The sequence below is a fragment of the Oreochromis niloticus genome, linkage group LG4 (assembly GCF_001858045.2).
Source record: "Oreochromis niloticus isolate F11D_XX linkage group LG4, O_niloticus_UMD_NMBU, whole genome shotgun sequence".
Lineage (NCBI taxonomy): Eukaryota > Metazoa > Chordata > Actinopteri > Cichliformes > Cichlidae > Oreochromis > Oreochromis niloticus.
In genome coordinates, this window is record NC_031969.2 from 3,346,927 (window position 1) to 3,363,120 (window position 16,194).

Genomic DNA, 16,194 nt, shown 5'->3' on the forward strand with positions numbered 1-16,194 from the left:
GCTGACCACGGGTTTGGTCATGTGACTTCTCGTTGCAGTTGAAATTATGCGGACCCTTTGCAGCTAGACACTTTAACGATGGGTTCCTTCCGAGTAGACTTTACTTTGTGTTTCTTACTCAGCGTTGTGCTGTCCAAAGGTAAGATATCCGCACTGTGGACGAGGCTCTTACAGACTTCTTCTCGGTTTTCCTACCTCTCGCTTTGACTTCAAAACGAAAGTAACGTTTTGATCGCTCATTACAGACTGGTTTATTGTTTCTAGTAGAATGACGATGTAACACTGTCACACTGTAACCGAACACCAAGTTAACAAAGTGGATGTGATTGAATTCTGCGCAGGGCTCCCCTCTGCTCTGGCGAGCAAAGAAGCCTGGAACTATGTGGAGGTGAGAGACGGGGCCCACATGTTCTGGTGGCTCTATTATGCTGACAGTGTACAAGCCCAGTACAAGGACCTGCCTCTGGTCATGTGGCTGCAGGTAGGACGTCATGATTTTTGTTTTCCACCTTAACTGGGCTTCCAGTGATGTCAGCATTTTAATCAAACTCCAGATTCGTCCCATTTACGAATATTTTACGCGTGTTTAGTTGTTTAGTATCAGTCCGATTACGTTTAGACCAAATAAATTGTCAGTGAGATTTTCTTTTTACACAAATAAATTAATTGCCTAAATAGGAATTTAAACTGTGAATTACTAACTTTGCCTGCAACTTCCCCCGAATTGTCAACCACGACCTTATGCTGACAGCTTAAAAAGTTGTTTTTCATTTAGGCAGTAGGCTGTCTACAGTCTGTACCTATAATACCTGTTGAACACGGTCTGTAGGGTCTTATATATTTTTGTAGTTCATTCAAGTTAAAGCATGCAGAAGTTTTTTGTACTGGACACAGAGAGTGATCCATCCCCAGACACTCAAGCTTTCAACTATTAGTTGGAGTAAGACTGGAAAGTGGGGGTCAGTCTTCTCTGTATGTTTCTGAGGGGGAACAAAAGTCCACAAAACTAATAATGCTTCAAGTATTTATGTCTTATTTAGTGATTCTCATCCCATATCAAATGTCTGTCTTGCCCATTGTATTAAATACTGATTGAATAGTTAGGGCTGTGACAAATCGAGCACATGCATGGTTGCATTCTCAAAGCGGAACCGGCTGTTCAAACCTCCACAAGGCTGCCCGCTGGGATTGAAGCGATGGGACGAGGCGTGAGTTTCTCAAAATGGGCTCATTGAGTGCAGCACAGATAAGATCTTGGAAAGGCTACGGCTGCTGTGAATACTCAGAATAAGATCTCTGAGTGCAGACTGGATTACATCTCGGAAGGGCTCGCTCGGCATAACATCTCTGAGCGTAAATTGGATGACATCTCGGGGAGGCACACTGTCGTGAGTTTTTCAGAATCGGCTCCTTGAGCACAAGAATGACAACATCACAGAACGCGAAGCTCGCGGCTCTCCATCGGGAGATTGAGAGACCAGTGTTGGACTGTAGAACTGCTTTGAAATTCATATAAGCTGTTTGCACTAAAGTAAAAAGCACCTTCACTTCATGCGGATACCTTCTCGGCGCCAGCTGCGGTTGCAAGGCTGGAGCTGTACAACAACACCCTGATTACAGACTGTGTTTAGTCTGTTCCTTCCTATTCTATGCAAGGCCACCTGGGTTGGCTGGAAGACTGTTTACTTAGCCTGGCAGGGCGAAGGACACTGTCTCAGCTGAACTCTGGACACGCACACACATACATATACACTGATATGCACACACTCATCCCCCCTCCCTTTCCAAACGCCTTCGACGCTTATTCCCTTCCGATGCTGACGGTGGATCATGGAGACCAGCGCATAGGCTGCAGGCCCGGATGTACTGTCTAAATCGGCTGTCTCTCACCCTTTACCCGCCCCTGTTGCTTGTCATGTGTTTCTTTGGTGTATTAAGAGTTTTTTCATGTGCTATGTGCAGAGGTGTTTTTTTCTGTTCCCAAACTGATCTCCCTGTTGGAGCTCAGTCTGGGGGGAGTTATTTTTTTCTCCTTATCTTTCCTCATGTTGTGCTTTTCCATGTTATACCTCTCTGACCTGTCTTCCCCATGTGATGTTTTGTGTAATGTATGTATGGTCGGAGGGTAAGATGGCGCCGCCATTGCGTGCAATAGGTTGGCAGCCTTATGAAATTTCCCCCTTGTGGGACTAATAAAGGTATATCAATCAATCAATCAATCAATCAATCAAACATGTGCAGCATCATGCTACCATTCCATCTTCCTGTACAGTGATGTCTGCAGGAAGTTGTGATGTTCACAGATTGTGTCCCCGTCTGATCAAATGATCAGGCCTTTGGTTAAAAATGGAATGGTGCTTAGACTGTAGGAGAGGTGGTAAGAGTGAGTAATGGCAGTGTTGTTTTTACTTCTAACTACAAAAGAGGAACAACTCTGGTCTAATTTTAAACTTTCTACCTTGTGACATTGTATTGCATTATTTTTCTGATCCCACCCCCTGCCACCAAAAACAAACAAACAGTAATAGAGACGTGTACTTTAATGGCTCATTTAATACGAATGTGGCTTGTGCCGAGCTAAATGGCAAATATAACAATGTTTACCTGTGTGTGTGTGTTTTAGGGTGGCCCAGGAGGATCTGGAACTGGCTTTGGCAACTTTGAGGAAATTGGACCCTTGAACAGAGATCTAGAGCCCAGAAAAACAAGCTGGGTAAAGATTTATTGTAACTGAAGAGTTCTTCAAAGAAAGTATAAATGAATAAAAATGCAGATTAGCATGCTGACATGTAGTGTGTGTGTGTGTGTGTGTGTGTGTGTGTGTGTGTGTGTGTGTGTGTGTGTGTGTCACCTTTAGGTCCAGGCAGCCAATTTGTTATTTGTAGATAACCCTGTGGGCACTGGCTTTAGCTACACAGACAGGCCAGGTGCCTATGCTACCAATGTGTCCACCGTGGCCTCAGACATGCTGGTGCTGCTCAAACACTTTTTCTCAGAAAAGCCTGAGTTCCAGGTATGTCCATTATTGCATTTTTTTGCCTGTTTGTCAGAAAGATGGGCTCATCAAACGTTGTCTAAACACTGAAGTGACTCCAAAACACATTAATATTAAAGGACCTAAAGTGTACTGTTCTGTTCTTTTCAGAGCATCGCCTTCTACATTTTCTCTGAGTCATATGGAGGGAAGATGGCAGCTGCTATCTCCTTAGAGCTCACCAAGGTGAGGAGACTTATTTTTGGATGTTTCTGTTGTTCTTGGCACAGCATTCAGTTCAATGTGAGCTCACTGCTATTGAAAAGTCCCAGTGCTAAAGATGTCATGTGATAGAAAAGGGAAGTAGAGACAACGTGACATTTAAAGGAAAAAAAACAAAACTGTCTGACAGCTTGTAAAGCCTTCTCTTCCAGAGAATTAAGCAATAACTTTTATTGTAGTTTGTTTTTATTTTTTAGCTGGTCACATTTTTTATTTTATTTTTGGAGAGAGAGAGATTTAGAGCTGTTAATGATTTATCTTCTGTTTAAAGCACATTGATTGAGTTAAGTAACATGAAATGTGCTTTATAAATATAGCTGACTTTAGCAATGTTAAATTGATGGGTATGCTGTATGAAATCAGATTATGATGCCCATTTATACCACCAGTCAAAAGTTTGGACACCTTCTCATTTAATGGTTTTTCTTTATTTTCATGACTGTTTACATTGTAGATTCTCACTGAAGGCATCAAAACTATGAATGAACACATATGGAATTATGTAGTAAACAACTTAAAGCATGTTTTATATTTTAGATCCTTCCAAATAGCCAACCTTTGCTTTGATTACTGCTTTGCACACTCTTGGCATTCTCTAGATGAGCTTCATGAGGTAGTCGCCTGAAATGGTTTTCCACTAGTCTTGAAGGAGTTCCCAGAGATGCTGAGCACTTCTTGGTCCTTTTGGCTTCACTCTGCGATCCATCTCATCCCAAACCATCTTGACTGGGTTTAGGTCAGGTGACTGTGGAGGCCAGGCCATCACTCTCCTTCTTGGTCAAATAGCCCTTACACAGCCTGGAGGTTGGTTTGGGGTCATTGTTGAAAAATAAATGATGGTCCAATGAAACACAAACTGGATGAGATGGCATGTTGCTGCAGGATGCTGTGGTAGCCATGCTGGATCCCCATCAGAGTCAACAGCAAAGCACTCACACACCATCACACCTCCTCCTCCGTGCTTCACAGTGGGAACCATGCATTCCCACTGTGAATGCATCCATTCACCTGTGTCGCACAAAGACACGGCGGGTGGAACCAAAGATCTCTAATTTGGACTCATCAGACCAAAGCACAGATTTCCACTGGTCTAATGTCCATTCCTTGTGTTTCTTGGCCCAAACTAATCTCTTCTGCTTGTTGCTTTTTCTTAGTTGTGGTTTCTTAGCAGCTATTTGACCATAAAGGCCTGATTCATGCCGTCCCCTCTGACCAGTTGATGTAGAGATGTGTCTGCTACTGGAACTCTGTGTGGCATTTATCTGGGCTCTAATCTGAGGTGCTGTTAACTTGCAATTTCTGAGGCTGGTGACTCGGATGAATTTATCCTGAGCAGCAGAGGTGACTCTTGGTCGTCCTTTCCTGGGACGGTCCTCATGTGAGCCAGTTTCATCGAAGCACTTGATGATTTTGCGACTGCACTTGGGGACACATTCAAAGTTAGCAATGTTCTGGACTGACTGACCTTCAGTTCTTAAAGTAATGATGGGCTGCTGTTTCTCTTTACTTAGCTGATTGGTTCTTGCGATAATATGAATTCTAGCAGTTATCAAATAGGGCTGTCAGCTGTGTACTAACCTGACTTCTGTCCAACACAACTGATGGTCTCAACCCCATTATGAAGGCACGAAATTCTACAAATGAACCCTTACAAGGCACATCTGTGAAGTGAAACCATTTCAGGTGACTACATCATGAAGCTCACTGAGAGAAGGCCAAGGGTTTGCAGCACTGTCAACAAAGCAAAGGAGTGGCTACTTTGAACAATCTAAAATATAAAACACATTTATTTATCTTTTTTTTTTTGTCTTTGTTACATGATTCCATATATCTTGCTTCATATATTTGATGTCTTCAGTATGTATCTACAATGTAGAAAGTAGTAAAAATAAATAAAACCATTCACTTGTGTCTCTCATCTGTTTATAGGCCATAGCCCAAGGGACAGTCAAATGCAACTTTTCTGGTGTGGCACTTGGAGACTCATGGATTTCACCACTGGGTCAGTATCAGATATTAAGTATCAACACCATGTGCCAAGGAAGACTTCATTTTAATCATAGGATGAGAACAAATGGCAGTTTATTGCTGTTGGGGTTTAAAAACTGAGAACTTTTATGTAAAACTTCAAGCAAGGCTGAGTGAATTTCTGTTAATACAGTGGGAGTGTTTATCTTGAATACACTTTTGTTTCATCCACAGACTCTGTTATGACATGGGGACCATATCTCTACACCACTGTAAGTAACACACCATAGACTGCATATATGAACCTCTCTTGATGTCACCAGTTGGTTAAATCCTGCATTTTCACCATTGTGATCTTGGCATTTTAAAACTGGATGTGATGAGTGAAACATGGATCTGACTGAAAAACGTTGCAAGCTCATTGGCTACCACTTATCGTTGGGGTCTTTTTCCTATAGCATAATCTGTTTTTTCCTCCTTTCGGTTTCTAATAGTGATCATAACTTACTAAATGAACTCCATTTTGCATTCACTATGACCTGAAACTAGCATCTAATCCCATAGTGTCATCATTTACAAAAAAAGATGACACTGTTGAGATTATGAAGCTACGATGATGTTTTATATTCAGTGTATGTAACACACAGGTAAGAGTCTAGTTGTCCATTGTGTTGAGCTTCCATATGATTCTGTGTGCAGTCCCTCCTGGATGATTACGGCCTGGCAGATGTCAGTAAGGCAGCAGAGGCAGTGAAGCAAGCTGTGGAGCAGGGCCAGTTTCTTAAAGCGACTGAGCTGTGGTCTGTGACTGAGTCTGCTGTAGAGCGGGTATGTACAACTACATAATTTGGAGAAAATGCTTGCTGGATATTTAATGTATTGTCTAATCTTAAATTGCTTTATGGAAGTGGTGTTCCATTGGGGCAATCGGGGCAAGCAGTACTTGTCTAGTAAAATCTACCAACAGACATTAATTTAAACATACAAAAGAGAAAGTATTTCTCCTTTCATCTCAAACACCTTTGCCGTAAAACTTCTCACCTGTATGCATTTTTCTTGAAGTTACTGCCATCTTGTGGCCATAGTTGGTTCATGCCTCTGGAAGCAGAATTAACTCCGCTTGACTCCATTCTTTGGAATCTGCATCGACCAATGTTGTCATGGGCAAATCTGTGTCCCAATAAAAATGGCTTCACCCTGTCAAGCTGAGAAGCCAGCAGCCTTTTGTCGTTGTTTGCATATGTACATAATAAACTTCTACTCTCTGACTGATAGTGGAAACTGATAGGAGATCAGTATAATAGAAACATATGTTTCCTTTTAGTAATAACCTTGGACAACTTTAGCACGTTAGCAAAGGAAGTTTTTAGGATCAATGTCCATCCATCCATCCATCTTCATTCGCTTTATCCGAGGCCGGGTCGCGGGGGCAGTAGCCTAAGCAGGGAAGCCCAGACCTCCCTCTCCCCAGTCACCTCCTCCAGCTTATCCGGGGGAACACCAAGGCGCTCCCAGGCCAGCCGAGAGATGTAATCTCTCCAGCGTGTCCTGGGTCTGCCCCGGGGCCTCCTCCCGGTGGGACATGCCCGGAACACCTCACCCAGGAGGCGCCCAGGAGGCATCCTTGTCAGATGCCCGAACCACCTCAACTGGCTCCTTTCGATGTGGAGGAGCAGCGGCTCTACTCTGAGCCCCTCCCGGATGGCTGAACACCCTATCTCTAAGGGAGAGGCCAGCCACCCTTCGGAGGAAGCTCATTTCTGCCGCTTGTAGCCGCGATCTCGTTCTTTCGGTCACTACCCACAGCTCGTGGCCATAGGTGAGGGTAGGGACGTAGATCGACCGGTAAATTGAGAGCTTCGCTTTTACACTTAGCTCCCTCTTCACCACGACGGACCGGTGCAGCGTCCGCATCACTGCAGCCGCAGCACCAATCCGTCTGTCGATCTCCGGCTCCCTTCTCCCATCACTCGCGAACAAGACCCCGAGATACTTGAACTCCTCCACTTGGGGCAGGAACTCATCCCCGACCCGGAGTGGGCACTCCACCCTTTTCCGGCTGAGAACCATGGCCTCAGATTTGGAGGTGCTGATCCTCATTCCCGCTGCTTCACACTCGGCTGCGAATCGTTCCAGTGCGAGCTGGAGGCCTTCACCTGATGAAGCCAACAGAACCACATCATCCGCAAAAAGCAGAGATGAGATTCTGAGGCCACCGAAGTGAAAGCCCTCCGCCACTTGGCTGCGCCTAGAAATCCTGTCCATAAAAATTATGAACAGAACCGGTGACAAAGGGCAGCCCTGGCGGAGCCCATCACCCACTGGAAACGAGTCCGACTTATTGCCGGCAATGCGAACCAAGCTCTTGCAACGGTTGTATAGGGATCGAATGGCCCGTAGCAATGGGCCAGACACCCCATACTCCCGCAACACCTCCCACAGGACACCCCGAGGGACACGGTCGAATGCCTTCTCCAAGTCCACAAAACACATGTAGACTGGTTGGGCAAACTCCCATGCACCCTCAAGTATCCTTGAGAAACTAAAGAGCTGGTCCAGTGTTCCGCGACCAGGACGAAAACCGCATTGTTCCTCCTGTATCCGAGGTTCGACTAGCGGACGAACTCTCCTTTCCAGCACCCTGGCATAGACTTTCCCAGGGAGGCTGAGGACCTCTGACCTCTCCGTGAATCGCTACCTTATCGTGGTGGAGGGGTTTGTGTGTCCCAGGGATCCCAGGGGCTATGTTGTCTGGGGGCTTTTGCCCCCTGGTAGGGTTTCCCATGGCAAATTGGTCCTGGGTGAGGGACCAGAGAAAGAGCGATTCAGAAGACCCTTATGAAGAGAACATCGAGGGAACAGTTTACCCTGCCCGGGATAGGGTTACCGGGGCCTCGCCCTGGAGCCAGGCCCGGGGAGGGTGCCCGAAGGCGAGCGTCTGGTGGCCGGGCCTTAGTCCATGGGGCCCGGCCGGGCACAGCCCGAAGAGGAGACATGGGGCCATCCTCCCGCAGGCCCACCACCAGCAGGAGGCGCCATAGGGGTCGGGTGCATTGTGTGTCGGGCAGCGGCCAGGAGCGGAGGCCCTGGCGGACTGATCCCCGGCTGCCAAGACTGGCCAAGGATCAATGTCTTTTTCTTATTTTCTAATCTCTCCAATAGTGTTTTAAGATGGTGTGTATGGAATTGCTGTTGCTTTTATTCTGTTATACATGCATAACCTGTTTAACTGAGATGACTATTAGTACAACTATATATTAATATGGTCACCTCAGGCATACCGCTTTGGCTAGGAGCATACAAAACTGACTGAACTGAAGACATGTTATATTTTTGTATAAACAAAAAGTTAATAAAGTAGTTTTAGCTATATTTATGTATTGTTTTGTCTTATTTTTGGTTTTCCTTAAGAATACCAATGGAGTCAACTTCTACAACATCCTAACTCAGAGTTCAGATGAGAAGCTGACCTCTTCTGCAGGGCTGGACTTTATCAGTAAGACTCTGATCTAAATGATTCCATCTAGTCAGTAAATGGGTTTGGTGATTTAAAATAAACCTGTCCTACTTAAGTCTAAATGTAAAGTTTTAAAATATTTTTTTTTCGATGACTATCTACTGATGCTCTTCCTACTTTATACCAGGTCTGCAGAAACATCGTCACATTCGCCCCCTCCACAGCCAGTCCCTGAGTCAGCTGATGAATGGACCAATAAGGAAGAAGCTGGGTATCATTCCTGAGAATGTCACATGGGGAGGTACCGTTTCTTTAAGTGAAAGAGGAAGGAACTGTTTGTCCCTTCATTTTAGATGCTTGAAAATACTAAACAACATAAATCCCCAACCTTGTTCCCTCTCCTGTTTTTGCTGTGACCTCAGGTCAGGCTGATGAGGTCTTCACTAACATGGCAGGAGACTTTATGAAGCCAGTGGTGGACATAGTTGACCAGCTGCTGACTGCTGGAGTTAAAGTCACAGTCTATAATGGACAGCTTGATCTCATCGTGGACACTATGGGTTAGTTACTCAGTAAATTCTGAAGATGGGTGAAGCACCAGGTATATGTCCCTGTTGAGTCTAATCACTTGGATCTTTGTCTTCTCACAGGTCAGGAGCTGTGGGTGAAGCAGCTAAAGTGGGAGGGGATTCGTAATTTTAACGAGCTTAAGTGGACTCCCCTCGATGATCCTGCCACCCCGGGCGTTACTGGAGCTTTCTGCAAGACTTATAAGAACTTTGCCTTTTATTGGATTCTAAAAGCTGGTCACATGGTAAGCTAGAATGAGTCAGTTGATGAAATGTAGATAAATAGAACCTAATTTCTTTTTATTAATAGTAATATTTAACGTAAAATGTCACCTTTTTGTCTGTCCTCACAGATTCCTTCTGATCAGGGACCTATGGCCTTGCAGATGCTGAAGATGATCACCCAGCAGGCCTAAACACCTTTCTGTGATACAAGCTGGAAGTGCACTGACAATCATAATGATCACATTACTTTTTAAAAAAATATATAAATTTCACTCCCTGCTAAACCAAACTCCAAAGTGCAGTTGATTACAATACACCGTGTAACATTTTAACCCAATAAAAAGCAATAAAGACATTTGTTTCATAAAGGCTACTTCATGTTGTCTTTATTTAGATGTTGTACAGAGTGTCAAATAACAGTTGTACAGTACAGAGTCCTGAGCCTCCCCTCATTTTATATTTGACATTTTATAAAATGGGGAAACGGATGCAGTGATTTATTAAAATGTGTAAACAAATGGAAATGCTGCATATAAAGCAAAAACAGAGTTTATTCTTCAATACAGTCTGAACTCACTTAGGCAAGTATTCATGAAAGTTCTTTAAGTAGAAGAACGACATCCTGAGGTGCTTCTTGGGATCTTAGCTGCCTTTTTTGTTAAGATGATCCCACACTGCTTCAGTAATGATGAGGCCTGGGATCTTCATGTTCTTGTGTTTTTGTACATGTATTAATATCTTTGTGGGGACCAAAAATGGGAAGTTTACTATACTTATGGGGAACAAAATCCCAGTTCGTAGAAGTTTGAAGGCATTTTCGAGGCTCAAAATGTGGTTTTAGTGTCAGGGTTATGGTTAGGTTTAGGCATTCATTTTTGTGTGTGTGTGTGTGTCATTGTCAATCTGAACAATTAAGCTGCTGTCAGTCATTTTTTTAAAAAACAATCCTGGATGGTGACTAACAATCTAATGGTGTTTTACTACAATAATAATTGTAGTAAAATTGTAATTTGTTTTGGTTTCATTTGTGACAAGCTTCTGGTGCATAAAGACAATTTAAAATTGGTCCTTTGCTAAGTTGTCTGTTGTGTATGAACACAAAACTGGTTCATACCTTGATTTGGTTCCTTTTTTATACTTGAACGAGCATTTATACTCTGTTTATGATTCATGGTTAAGAGGCTTGACAAAAACATTTTGAAAATGGTCAGGTACAAGAGCTGGACTGAACATGAATGAAAAAGCAGCCAGTGTCCAAGGAAATTTGCTTAAGACCACTTAAAAAAAAAATACAATAGACACAAACAGTGGGTGGCTTGAGACCTTTTTCCATTATTGTCTAGATTTCAATCCTTAAATTACAACCAAAACTTCCATCACTGAGCACAGAGTGAGAAGATCTGTTTACCCTTTGATATTTAAAATGAACTTTCCTTGTCATGCAAGGAAACATAGCAAATGCAGTCGTCATCTTCATGCAATAATGTTGTACTGTATGAATCTCTGTATGTTTGCTCCCAAAGAATAATAACACAAAAATGAATATTGTAGAGCCTTTACTTTTTGGCTGGTATTAAGCACTGGCTTCACCATTGTCTAGGTGGGATGATAGACCTTAGCCACCCCTTGGCTCTGGTCCAGGATAGTACCAAAGTTTAGCGAATTCCATTCCATAATTCCCATTAGGCACAGGGGTACTATGAGTCGAGTGTTAGTTAGCAAATGTTAGTATGTAAATGTTAATATGTAAACAACACCTGTGACACGCATGTACATATATAGCATGTTAGCATGCTAATATTAGCATTGTATTAGCTTAGTTATTAAAGCAGTTAGCATGGCTGTAGATTTGATTATATTCACTTATACAGACTGTGATTAGATATTCAGACAAAGACATAAAACAGTATAAGGGTAAGGTGCACCTTTCATTTGTTTAGAATGCTATTGGCTATAACTGATCAAAACTATCAAATTTAACAAATTTCTTTAAAAAAAAAAAAAAAAAAAAGGTCTGCAATGCCCAGACACCAGACTTATTTGACCCAAATTTGGATCACGTTTGCATTTTCGTACAGGATACATATTGCTTTTATCCCTTCAATTTAAATTTTTGAAATTATCCTTCAGTTATCCAGTTTAATTGTTGAACATTCTTGTTAATAACTAGAACTAGAACAGGGTGTAAAATGTTACAGACAAAGCTGTATTCATAAGTATACTTACACAGCCTCAATTCACATTTCACAAAATGTTTGAAATGTTTCTTTAAGCTTCTTCTACACGGGGATGAGATTGCTGATTACATCAGTGATGCCCACTGATCCTGAAACAAATTAAGGCATTTCTCCACATTCTGCTTCACAGGTGTGATAGTAACAGTCGTAGCATGAGAGTAAATGAAGATGCTACTGGTTGGTATTTGTGTAAAATTCATTTTGAGGATTCCTTCGTGTAGCTGAGGCTTCTTCTTCCCCAGTGGCTCTCTGGGACTGAGAAACCCATCTTGATCACTGGCTCCACCACCAGCTCCAACAGGCCGGGAGGTTCTGGCACTCTCAGCTCCGTCACCCTGAACAAATTGGAATACGAGCGACCCACCAGAACCAACTGACCGGGGGGGATGCTGGGATGAGGTCCTCTCAGCTGTCGCCAGTACACCTTGAAGTGACGTACGAGGTTGCCAGGGTAGTCCCAGCGCAGAGTGGCGTTGAGGAGTGAGGTTCCAGCCCCACGCAGCCACACCACGTCATCAATGCACACACCTTGAATCCTGTCTGGGGGCACCTGCAGGCTAGCTACATCTAAGACCTTGTAGAAAGTGACAAATAAGAAACATGGTAGTACCAGATTTAAGTTCAAATTTTTACTAGATTACTTCTCAAAGAAAACTGGCAACCTTACTGCTGATATTGTGGTAGTTGGAAAAAACCCCCTCTGTCCATCATTTCTTTGTCTGTCTTGAAACCTGTTCATTTAATCCGCTTCAAACTTGGAGAGTGTATTCTCCCAGTTTAATCTCAAGTGGACTGGAATAAAAATATTTATCAGTAACTTTACATTTGTCTTCACATCATGTGTAGCTAATAAAATGTGTACCAAATACCACAAAGTAACCCCACACAAGCCCATTGTGTAGGGCTTATTTTTTGTTGTTTACCTTATACTTTTATTTTGTTGTACTAATGTAAGGTGACCTTGAAGGTCTTTAAAGGGGCGTGTAAGTAAAATGTATTATCATTATTATTTATGGATCCAAGCTTACATTCTAATCTCTAACAGCAGGCACAGAATAATACATCGAGGAGTACTTGTTCCCACTGTCTCACCATGAGTTCTCCCACCCTGCAGCTGAAGGGCGTGTCCTTAGGCTGTCCGATGCGTTCGATCTTCACACAAACTTCTCGAAGTGTGCAGCCGTGAAGCCCCAGCTGTGAACACCTGCTCACAAACATGGGGAATAAAAGATTAAGTCCAAGAACTTCAACTCTTTGGAGAAATTAAAATCACTCAGCTGTTAGCGCTCCACATACCTCATGGTCCAACCATTGTGGTTCAAGTTTCCACATAGCTGAGTGAACTTGTTCACTAACTGGTGCTCGTCATCCAGTACTTCAGGGGATACACTGTTAACTATAGACACAAAAACACCCAACAACAACAACTCGACTTGCTGTGTGATTTGGAGGCAGGATCACAATAAATGATGAATCCACTAAGTATCTGCAACTGTGTGAAACTAAAGCCCCTAAGCCTGACAAACAGCACTATGTAAATAGTAACGTGAGAATGAAGGGCACTTTCTTTTTAATAAATATTCATTTTCAAAGGAGAATTTTTATATATACACTGCAAACACCCGTTCACTATATATATATATATATATAACACCCAGCACGCCCCTACGGGCGGTTTATCCTTCAAGCTCGGGTCCTCTACCAGAGGCCTGGGAGCTTGAGGGTCCTGCGCAGTATCTTGGCTGTTCCCAGGACTGCGCTCTTCTGGACAGAGATCTCCGATGTTGTTCCCGGGATCTGCTGGAGCCACTCGCCTAGCTTGGGAGTCACCGCACCTAGTGCTCCGATTACCACGGGGACCACCGTTACCTTCACCCTCCACATCCTCTCGAGCTCTTCTCTGAGCCCTTGGTATTTCTCCAGCTTCTCGTGTTCCTTCTTCCTGATATTGCTGTCATTCGGAACCGCTACATCGCTGTTTGTCTACCACCACTATGTCCGGTTGGTTAGCCACCACCATTTTGTCCGTCTGCATCTGGAAGTCCCACAGGATCTTAGCTCGGTCATTCTCCATCACCCTTGGGGGCATCTCCCATTTTGACCTTGGGACTTCCAGGTTATACTCGGCACAGATGTTCCTGTACACTATGCCGGCCACTTGGTTATGGCGTTCCATGTATGCCTTGCCTGCTAGCATCTTGCACCCTGCTGTTATGTGCTGGATTGTCTCTGGGGCATCTTTACACAGCCTGCACCTGGGGTCTTGCCTGGTGTGATAGACCCCAGCCTCTATGGATCTTGTACTCAGAGCTTGTTCTTGTGCTGCCATGATTAGTGCCTCTGTGCTGTCTTTCAGTCCAGCTTTGTCCAGCCACTGGTAGGATTTCTGGATATCAGCCACCTCCTCTATCTGCCGGTGGTACATACCGTGCAGGGGCCTGTCCTTCCATGATGGTTCCTCGCCTTCCTCCTCTTTCTTGGGTTTCTGCTGCCTGAGGTATTCACTGAGCACACTGTCAGTTGGGGCCATCTTCGTGATGTATTCGTGGATGTTTCTTGTCTCATCCTGGACTGTGGTGCTGACACTCACCAGTCCTCGGCCCCCTTCCTATACTTGCCACAGTTCTTCTGTGGATTTAAAATGTCTCAGTATCTTCTGTCTCCTCACGTAATCCCAGACATAATCCCTGATGTTCAGATCAGGGCTCTGTGGGGCCACACCATCTGTTGCCAGGCTCTTTGTTCTTCTTAAAATAAGATAACAAATATTTCATTTATCCCAATGTTAGATTTTTTTTTAAAATAGCAGTTAAAAATTAAGTTAAAAAAACCAAACATAATAAATGCCCTAAATTATGAGGATACTCCTTTATGACTCTGGATGGATGATGTGCTACTAAATGAATTAGGGACCAATAGGATGGTTTTGTTTATTGAATATTGGTTTTCGTATGAGACCTAATGACCTTGAAGTGCCCATATTGTGCTGTAAAACATGTTTAAAATTTTTTTATTTGCAGGTCTGCCAGAACAGGTTCGCACACTGTAATGTTCAAAAAACACATTTTTCTCATCCAGAACATCACTGCAACACTTCTTTTGACGAACTTAATTTTGCCTTCCGTCTCTTTAAGAAATCAAGAGAGAATCGAGGCATCAAAAGCAAAAAAAGGAAAACACGTCTCTAATAAAAATGGAATGGAAAAAATACGGTACTCTGATTTACGCAACAGTTTTGCTTAGCAGAGCGTCTATAAGCCGGAACTATTCTCACAATCGGACAGTTTAATATTCAAACAGCTCAGTGCCAACGCTGAGATGTCAAACTGTGGAATCCAGAAACCAATGGATGAGTCTCTTCATCCATCTTTTGTATACAGTCTATAGTTTCCAGCCATTGAGGAATAGTAATTTCATATAGTGTGGACTTGCAAAGTCCAATGGGTAAACTGTCTATAATGAAACTCAATAAGGTAACAGTTTATAACAACAACCAACAGCTGCACAAACTTAATTTCACACATGAAAATCAGTCAGTTTTTAATCAGTCTGCTCCTTACATGCTCTCAACTATAATGTAAACCAAACTAAAGCAGAAATGTGACTGTTCGAAATGAGTAGTGATTCCCTGTCAGGCTTAATGGTGGTGATTCAAAAAGATTTTTGAAGGGTCTTAAGAAACTCACGTTGGACTTCCTGGACATCGACCTGTCTGCACTGACTGGCATCAGTCGTCTTCAGCTCCAAGGAGACTGCGATCCCAGGAGACGCCTTGTAGATGAGGCTCACCAGTGTACTGGACGGCAGGGGTACATGGATGGAGAAGATCCTGAATCAAGAAAAAATGGGAATACTGTATGTAAGAGGGTGCATATGTGCCATAGACTACAGTTCTGAGTTTTCTATGTGAAAATAAGGTAGAAACTAAAACAAAATAAAGGCTAAATCAAACAAACCCACACACTTGGCACAAACTGGAGTGGTGTGGCTTGCAGGGATGAGTCCTTCGAGCAGCAACGAACAACTTCCATTCCAGGCGTCCTTCGGGCAGCCAGAGCTTCTCAGCCAGCCGACACCCCCTAGAGTCTGGTGGTAGTACAAAGGCTGAATCTCCTGGGCTGTCAGGTTGAACCAGCTGCTATTTGTCTCATGCTACATACAGAAAAAAAAGAGTAAAAAATACAAAATTACTCTGCACATTTTTAAATAATGTTAATAAACCAACAAAGCAAATAATACACTTTAATAGGTTTAACAGGTAAACATTTGAGTAACAAGTAAGCTTTGAGCCGCTTACAGCTTAACGAGGACCTGTAAAACTTTACATGTTACAAACCTCTGTAAGCATGTTATTGTTAAAGTTCATGACCATACAATTAGACTAAGACTGAACAAGTATGGCTTGTTGCAATGGTTGTGAGGAAAAGCTCTGTTTAGAAGAATGGGAGACGGGACAAAAATGGCAAAGGGTGTACATCAAAG

The 16,194-nt window shown here is 43.2% G+C and overlaps 2 protein-coding genes across 3 annotated transcripts in view; one reads left to right on the forward strand and one right to left on the reverse strand.

The window, feature by feature from the left end:
- scpep1 (serine carboxypeptidase 1) lies at positions 1–9,843 on the forward strand. The gene is made up of 13 exons (XM_013272100.3): positions 1–139; positions 342–481; positions 2,624–2,713; positions 2,858–3,013; positions 3,146–3,220; positions 5,186–5,258; positions 5,459–5,496; positions 5,924–6,052; positions 8,636–8,720; positions 8,869–8,982; positions 9,104–9,241; positions 9,332–9,495; positions 9,604–9,843. The coding sequence occupies exons 1-13, from the start codon at positions 79–81 to the stop codon at positions 9,664–9,666; spliced, it is 1,326 nt and encodes a 441-aa protein (XP_013127554.1). The 5' UTR covers positions 1–78; the 3' UTR covers positions 9,667–9,843.
- Positions 9,729–16,194, reverse strand: part of engase (endo-beta-N-acetylglucosaminidase) — a 19,895-nt gene continuing 13,429 nt past the window's right edge. The window contains exons 10-15 of one of the 2 annotated variants that reach the window (XR_001224518.3): positions 15,677–15,864; positions 15,399–15,541; positions 13,009–13,108; positions 12,805–12,916; positions 12,380–12,504; positions 12,151–12,286 (exon numbers count right to left, since the gene is read on the reverse strand). Coding sequence is in view for 1 of the 2 variants with exons in the window: in XM_003446433.5 (XP_003446481.1) it covers positions 11,909–12,286; positions 12,805–12,916; positions 13,009–13,108; positions 15,399–15,541; positions 15,677–15,864 (921 nt within the window). In the remaining variant the exon portion in view is untranslated. Of the gene's footprint in view, positions 12,287–12,379; positions 12,505–12,804; positions 12,917–13,008; positions 13,109–15,398; positions 15,542–15,676; positions 15,865–16,194 lie in introns of both variants that reach the window. The other variant, XM_003446433.5, reaches the window with a different exon arrangement.